This window comes from Centroberyx gerrardi, chromosome 17 (genome assembly GCF_048128805.1).
Source record: "Centroberyx gerrardi isolate f3 chromosome 17, fCenGer3.hap1.cur.20231027, whole genome shotgun sequence".
NCBI lineage: Eukaryota > Metazoa > Chordata > Actinopteri > Beryciformes > Berycidae > Centroberyx > Centroberyx gerrardi.
This window is the reverse complement of record NC_136013.1, coordinates 25,296,932-25,305,499: the sequence shown is the minus strand read 5'-3', so window position 1 is coordinate 25,305,499 and position 8,568 is coordinate 25,296,932. Positions and strand designations below refer to the sequence as shown.

Genomic DNA, 8,568 nt, shown 5'->3' with positions numbered 1-8,568 from the left:
TTCGGTGCCAACGGCGTGAGTAATGTAGCCTACCAGTCCAATATGCTGGGGATAATAGGACACACTGTGTGAGCCAGCAAGGCTGCATCCTATAACTAACCTTTTGTCTGCATTGGGACTCACACACACACACACACACACACACACACACACACACACCTCCACGCTTGCACACCCGCACACACAGTAACAATGGGCTGAGCTTTACAGCACAGGCTGATTAGAAGAGCCAGTTGGACTGCACAGAGCTGTGTCAAGGTCAAAGGAAGTGGAAACCAAGTGAGCCAGACCACCAACTTTTCACAGCCTTTGGGGAAAACACAGGATTTGGTCAGCCGAGTATTCCTCATCACTGCCGGCACAGAGAATACTGTCAAATTCTTGATGAGCCGGTTTACTTTTTAAACAAAAATGCAGCAAGGGTGAGTTGAATGCTAGAGACGCGATTAAGGACACATTCAGTTTAGGATACTCCCCTATTTCCCGATGATTGCCTGTCAGGTGAAGCCTGTATATCCTTAATGATAATTGCCTGTGCGTGTTTCTGATTCCGAACACGATTTGTGACAGCGCTGATGAAAAGCGCGTCCCGCATAATGTGATGTGGAGCTGTAACATCTCCAAATGGCCCACCCTTGTGCAATCCATTCATCATTCAAAGCATAAATTATTTCTTTATATCTCCGTTTGAGCAGTTAATCAATGCGAGAAGACAAAGGGACAAGTCGGGACAACATTTTACCGCTGATTTCCCCGTGCACGCATTTTCACCTTACTAGCACAGTAGTGGAGAGAGGCAGTCTATCTCAGCTGAAATGTCATTAAGGTTGGTAGCCATTTTTCATAATCCAATGGAGCTCCGGAGATCAATACTTCTGTGTGTGTAGAGTGGATTTGTGTGTGTGTGTGTGTGAGACGAGGGAATGGAGGCTCTTAGTGGCTCTCTAATGCAATTTAATGCAAGCTGACCATGGTAATGACTGGGAGAAAAATGGAAGCCAAACGTTCCTGGGAATCAGAGGGCCATTTTAGCCATCTACTATGAATTAAAGAGGAAAAGACACTTTGTGGATTTAGTCCACCGCCGTTGCTGTTGAATTAAAACCGTTTAAAAACATCATACAGGGTGGAATTGTTCCATTCAAGAAAAGGCATTGGTTTGATTAAAGGTGCTACATGAAATAGCAATATATCACTGTCAAATTAATTGTGATACCTTGGTATAATTACCATAAACAAATGAGACCATGGTGCAGATGATTGGTAGCCTCTATCTTAAACCAGCGGTATTGTTAGTGCTAGTGTTTCAAATTAAGACCATATTTCCCATAAGCCCCACTGGGTCCCCACTCCTACCCCCCCGCCCCCCGCCCCCTCCCTGAAGAGGATAAACATGTTCAAATTGATTTTTCCATTGGCTTTTCACTCTTTCCACCATCTGCCGTTGGCAGAAACTCTGAAAGCTTTAGCTCTGTTTGCTCTGGAAGAACAGCGCCCTCTTCCTGTTTTGTGCCGTAAAGCAATCCAGCAGATTTCCCAACAAATCCAACCTGGTTGCACACAATGTAAAATGCAGAGTAGAAGCTGGTAGAGGCTGACAGCGATGATCTCATTTATGGTAATTATACTGTCTCGAAATTAATGTGGTAGTGATTAATTGTTGTAAAAATGATACATGTAGCACATTTCAACATTATAACCTGTCTTATTAAGTCTCCAACATTGGGTAACATGAATAAAATCTGCAATAATTATAAAATGATAAGCTGTTAGAAACTTACTCTTTGATACTTTCATGCAAGAAAGTAGAAATTACGCTATATGGGTTGTTTAAGAATGGGTCCTCGTGTTTGTAATTAATAATTTGAATTGTAAATAAGTGTGAATTAATTTGGACTACTAATTAGTCTTTCAATACAGTGAATTAATTTGTTACCGCATTCCAGTCTCTCCAAAAACTTTCACTACTTTCGGCAAGCTTCATATTCCTCGAGGGGTTTGGGTTTGCCGGTTTCTACTGTAGCCACTGGTTATAGAGAACCGGACTGGAACAAAGCCAGTTCATTACTTGTAACCAAACGCCACAAGCCACAGCGGGAGCAAAAACACTCGGTGGCTCGGGCCATTTCAATACCATAGCGGTTTGCACAGATGAAGAGTAAATCTTTTCAGCTGAGTGACTTCAATTGATTGCATTTCCTTTCCTTCCCTTCCCCACAATCTTTGCAGCGTATGGAGGAGAAAACCCATCAGGTGATAGAACGACCTGACCTGTTGAAATTAGAACTGAAACACAACTGCTGTTTCTTTGCTGTGGCATCATAAGGCAGCAAAATATGATTGTGTGATAATGAAATCAAAATACATCACAGTACATTATATTATGAATGTGGTATGGCTTTGTTAGATTTACCTATAGGTCCAATTTTTTAATAGTTTTTTAAAAGGTAAATTTGACTATTGATGTCAGAGGGGAGCAGTTGCATGAATGTTAAAAATAGACTCATTTCTAGAAGGTCGACAGCAGCCGAATGCTGTTAAAGTTTAGAGTTTTAAAGTTTATTTACTGTACCGGCCACTTTGGCTGTTTGCCAGCTATGATTTTGAGGTCCAGTTCTAATTCAAAAATTGGTAAAAGTTGGTAAAAGAGTCAAAGTGGCTGGTGAATTTTGAGACCATCAGCCACTGTGAAATGAACAAAATGTTCATTTCTTGCCTTGGCTCAATGGTTCACATCCCCCGACTGGCTGGGATAATCTGGGCGGGGAAAATGAATACGTAATGCTGTCCCCTCCATCAACCAATGTGCTTTTGAGCAAGACTTTTTTAACTCCCAACTGCTTCTGTGGAACTCAGTGGTTTAGCGGAATGCGCACAACCGTATGAGTTATAACCTTTAAGATATAGAGGGGAAGGTGATGAAACCTCAGAAAGGAGATTCATGCCATTCTTAAGTGAACCGTATCCCGCATTTTATTTGAGGGCTCTGGAGCAAAATCCGCACAACGAGCAGCTATGTGGGATATGACGGGAAGCCAAGTCCGCAGCCTTCGGATCCGAGCCGCTTTGTCTGTTTTCCCTGCCTTAGCCTCACTTCTCTGTGTGTGTCTACTGAGATGTATTGAAGAGATCGGATATCTGCTTCGTTGGCAAGAAAGATGGATCTGTAACCATCTGTAAGATTAAATATTGTCCAAAACAATTTATACAGTCCAACAATGAAATCTGAGTAACATCATCTGTTTAGTAAGTTTTTTGTCCCAGAGGCAGTTCAGCCCTATGATGCCAAGGAGGCATACCGTCTCAAATTTGATTCATTATTTATATGGTTACTTAAATTGTAAAAAGATATTTTCGACTTTAATTAAATTGAGAGCAAAAAAAAAACATCCCACAAAGATGATTGAAAAAATATTGTTTTTACATTAGAAAATGTGGACTTCAGTCAAGGGGGTTGAATACTCTCTGAAATGATTATATAGGCCATGATTTGCTTAAAATTCATAGTTCAGTTAGAGTACTTGAATCTGAATGGCAGGCATGTGGGCTGTGCTTGACAATTTTAGGACAATGCAAATCAAATCAAATATAATCAAATCAAAGTGTATTCAGCTGTAACAGATCTTTCAAAAAAATCTGCCACAGCGGAATTTTATGATGCAGCTCTAAATGAGTTAGGATCCACCGAAAGCAGTTAATTTCAAAATATTCATTTTTCAGTTTTTGGGATGGGCACAAGCAGTCAAAGTAGATGTTGAAATCAACTTTTGACATCCGGATATATATTTGTAAGAATGGATAATGCGCAATAATTACTTTTATAATTATTTTTAGTATTATTACTTTTTAATTTATTAACTTCAGTTATATAAAATCAGAACGTGTAGATTTGCTTGTTTCCCTTCACAAGAGCTAGGCTCAAACGTAGGGTTGTCTCTAACTTTGATTAGGCCTGGTAGAATTTGGGAACATAAAACTACATTCTGAGACATTTGTGTGACTACATACAACATGGAAATCATGTCAATATAATAGATGTGTGGAAAAAAAAAGAAAAATGCCCATCCCTAATCGATTTTTCAATGTCAGCTTTCAGTCGTGGACTTTCAGCACATTGCAGATCATTTAGTACTTCCCTATTTTACCTATTTGGCATCCTCTACATCCAGGCATACAATGACCTGAGCTGCTACAGATACAGATAGTTCTGAGCTGTGTTTGCCCACAGTGACACACAATTCAGCAGTGACAGGTTGCTTTATAATAGGGTTTTGTGTTAAGTGTAACTCCCATCTCTTTGTGACATTTGACCTTTTACTAGTTATCCCCAAATTAACCCTTCCCTCTCCCAACGGACCCAACTGTTTTTTGTCAATTTGTCATTTGAGCCGGAGATCATTCTGGGATGGATTGTGAAGATAAGCTCTTTTTTTTTTTTTTTTTTGAACAAAATGTGTAATGAGGTAAATAAATAATCAAGAGCAAGAGTTTTTCCTCAACAACAATTCAATTGAATGTATATACAGTACACTTTTGTGCAAAAACATGGATTCAAAAGACATTGTAAGCTGATAATTTCAAGGCACATATATATACTGTTTTACCATAACATTATTTTTGCTGAACAAAAATGACATAGTTGGTTCCCAATGGTTTGAACAGAGATGGCAGATGTGCTTGTTGCTGTTCACTTTCTCACGGGTTACACTCACCCTCCAACTCAGCTAGCACAAATAACATGATCCCTTACATTGTAAATGTATGAACATATCTTGAAAATCAGGTGAAAGCATTGTGGCCTGTATATTTGCAGATAAATTCATTTGAAACATTGTTGCCCACTTTTTGTTAATGTTTGGAGTATGCTTCTCAAAGTCCTCAATGGGGATGACCTTTAAATTTCATTTTGAAACTAAGAGAAGTTCTCATTTGCATGAAAAATGTGTCCTCTTCTTAGAGCAAGAATTTATTCAAATGTGCCATACTATGTTGATTTGATTAAAAAAAACAAATCTGTTGGAAAACATCTGTGGTTGACTTAATGTCCCAAAAACTATGCCCTCTAGTGGTGTTTGTGGCTGATTTGTGCCTCTCTCCTTTCTCTCTCTCTCTCATCCTTACTTTTACCAGCTGATTTTAGTATTCTTAGTGATGTACTGCAGTTACAGGTAGAGTTCTGTGTCTGTTATGGTCACAGTATACAATGACTTCAAAATGGTCCAGTATTACTGAAAGTCAAATCAAAATGAAACCCAGCCATAATACTTAGAAATAAATGAGTCCTGATTGTACATGTCTGTCAGCACAGAACTGAAACAGCACAACTCCAGAAACCAATAACTTATAAATCCAATTTTACTAAGGTATATAAAAGATAACTGAATTTCAACAATTATTGTCCAGCCGGTTGTATAAATTACATTTCTTGAAGACACAGGGGTTTCAAATAATATTAACACTGTACAGTGTCCTGTAAAGTATGGGTAGTTGTCAATACAAAGGCTCCTGATGCTTTCCAAAACCATCATGTGCGACAAAAGTCTGCATCCTGAACATTGTTCTTGCAGTAGACTGTGCTGTTGTTCCCCAGGGGGCAGTCTCGGAAGCCGAGGCCCCCATTAGGGGTGTAAATAGGCTGAATGCGGAAATCTCCCTTGAGGAGCTGCTCATTGTTGAGTGAGACTATCTGGAAGCTGGTCTCAGTCATTTCCAGGATGGAATTATCCTTCTTGGTGCCTGCTTCGCAATAGTCGTCTTTTCTCCGACCCCGATTATATTTCCACTTGGTGGAGGACTTGGAACGCCCTTTCTTGTGCATGTGCCAGCAGAAGATGCTGAGGAGTACGACCAGCACCACGATCACAGCCCCCCCAATCAGCCCCGCCAGCAAGAAAGGCGAGCTGGGGTCTTGTTGCGTGGCCTGCTCAGGTCCCGTCGGTCTCTTGTTGTCAGGGCTGAAAGAGGCCGGCGTGGTGGTAGCCTCAGTGCACACAGTATCATCTTTGGGCCGGTAGTTATTGAACGCATCCAAGGGAATGACACAGATCCGATAGGTGGACTTTGGCTCAAGATTAGCCAGTCGAATGCCCCGATGCTCCCCACCCACCATCCTCTCCCTGACAGTGTCGCCTGTCAGACTGGGCCCCATCCTGGCCCAGGTCACCTTATAGGCGGTGACTGGGAAGGCAGCCACCCAGCTGACATGGATAGCCGAGCCATTGAGTATGGCAAAGGTGACCTGCAGGGTTTCTCTCCGGGGGTCCAGAGGCTGCTTAGTCCTTGGTCCCCCCTCTCTGGATGGATAGACAGGGTGGAGGGTGGGGAGTGTGGGGAAGGAGGGTTGCCTGGAGGAGGGGGAAAAGTGTTGAGTCACTAAGGGGGACTCTATGGAAGGAGAGGGGGATGGGGCTAGAGCAGTGTCAGCTGGTGAGGTGGGCAGGTGGGTGGGCAGCGGTGCCACCGGTGTGCTCTGCGTGCACTGGACCAGCTCAGCACTCAGCTCCCGGATCACCATGCCCCGGACCCTCTCAGGCTTTTGGCACATGAAGCCACGCACATTGAGTGAGGCTGGCAGGGATTTAAGCCACGATACCACCCATTTTATGCTGCAGTCGCATAGCCAAAGGTTGTTCCGAACAGTGAGCTGTCTGAGACTGACGAGGCCGTCAAAGACCCCCTGTGTCAGCGACTGCAGCTGGTTGTTGGAAATATCCAGCCTCTCAAGCTTGTGCAATCCTGCAAAGGCCCTCACAGGGATCCTATTTATCTGATTCTCCTGGAAGTTTAACTTGACCAGCACCTCCCCTGGGAGGAATGGAGGTGGGTAGGTGAGTGAGTTGCGGGCCAGCGACAGCTCCCTTAGAGTGGCCAGGTCCTGGAAGGTCCCTGGCGCAATCCCGTCATCGGTCAACAGGTTTCCATCCAACAGGAGGCGCTCCAGACGAGTGACATTCCTAAATGCCTCCTCTGCGATAACTGCGATGCGGTTCTCATCCAATCGTAGCTCCTTTAGATCCTCTGGAAGACCAATAGGCACGCTGCTCAGGTGGTTTTTGGTGAGGAAGAGCATCTTTAGGCTCACCGCCTCTCGGAAGGCCCCTTCCTCCACCCCTACAGTAGATATGGAGTTATCATCCAGATGCAGCTCTTCCAACCAAAGAAGTTGAGCCAGAGCCGCTTTGGAGATGGTCTGAATGTTGTTCTCTTGGAGGTGGAGAACCCTCACGTTTTTGGGCAGGTTGATGGGGAACTCATCCAGCTGGTTGCCATAGAGATACACAGTTTCCACAGAAGCCACATGATGGAGCTCCAAAGGGAAGCCAGCGTTATTGATTTGGTTGTTGTGGAGATAGAGGGTCTTGTAGCCCTCACCAATTCCCAGAGGCACCGAGGTCAGACTCCGCTCATTGCAGTAAACAAAGGTGCGATCGCAACGGCACTCCTCAGGACAGTTGGAGGCCCGGGAGAATTGGAGGTGAAGCCCTAGCAGTATGGGTATCCATGGCCTTACAAAGGAGGCCCAGTCCTTATTCCATAAACGCCACTGTATCTCCATTTCAAAAAGATCAGAAAAACCAGAAACCAAATCACAGGAAAAAAAAGATGAAAAACTAGTATTGGATTAAAAAAATCCAACAGAACCAAGTTCTCTCATTAGATTTTGGTGCTTGGCTTGTTACACCAGTGTGCGTAGCCTGGTGCTGAAGAAGGTCTTGAGTAATCCCTTGGTAATTAGTTGTCCTAAGCTTCCCAACACAAGAGCAATGGTCTCATTAAGCAATGTGATTCTTTTACCAGCCTGTCCATTCTTGAGCTGGGGAACATTAGTAAAGTTCATCACATTTTTCCCCTCTCAGCATCGGGCAGAGCTCTTTTCAAAGCAAGCAAGGCTGATGGAGTCATGTACAATACACGGGAGGATTATCCTTGGAAGTCCTCTTCCTCGCCTCCTTTCTCTTTCACGTTACACACTGCTGGCCCCAGAATGATACAGCTTCCCTTGGACTTGACATTTGGATCCAGAAACCTGTTGCAAAATGAGAATAATGGGAAAATCAGTGGCTTTATTTTTTCTCTAAATGCATGCTTTCCTCTGCGTGAACAGCAAAGGAATGTTTCCCTTTGCATCCCATAAATGCAAAGTGAGGCATTGTAAATTGGGTGAGCAGAGCAGTGTGCATACAAATGACTAACGTAGTTGTTACATATTCCTCACCCGACACATACAGCCAGCTGAAAAGGATATTGTAAAGGGTACTGAGAGCAAAGGTTGTGTTGTGGCAAATGGTGGAAAGAATAACTCAAAAAAAAATAAAAGTCTATGTGTAGATTATTAAAGAGAAATATGGATGTCTGTGATAATTCAGACACAGTCTAGTGGGGCCCACAGTGAGGCCTAATCTTATATGAAAACATTCAGTGATGCTAAGCGGATTCAGACATTTTGCTTTCAGAGTTGATAAACAGGAACGTGAACAAACTGAATACGCAATGAGACGAACTGACGTTTAAAACAACCAAATTCAAAGATTAAAACATGGCATCCAAAAATCGTTTGTGAGCAGTCGG

At 43.0% G+C, this 8,568-nt stretch overlaps 1 protein-coding gene across 1 annotated transcript; it reads right to left on the bottom strand.

Moving 5' to 3' along the window:
- Nucleotides 1–4,541: 4,541 nt before the first annotated feature.
- Nucleotides 4,542–7,555, bottom strand: LOC139925888 (leucine-rich repeat transmembrane protein FLRT2). Its single transcript, XM_071917394.2, has one exon. The coding sequence runs from the start codon at nucleotides 7,553–7,555 to the stop codon at nucleotides 5,525–5,527; it is 2,031 nt and encodes a 676-aa protein (XP_071773495.1). The 3' UTR covers nucleotides 4,542–5,524.
- Nucleotides 7,556–8,568: the final 1,013 nt, after the last annotated feature.

Bases quoted from the DNA above. Each gene is read 5' to 3' on its own strand.
- LOC139925888 (XM_071917394.2), bottom strand. From the start codon at position 7,555: ATGGAGATACAGTGGCGTTTATGGAATAAGGACTGGGCCTCCTTTGTA.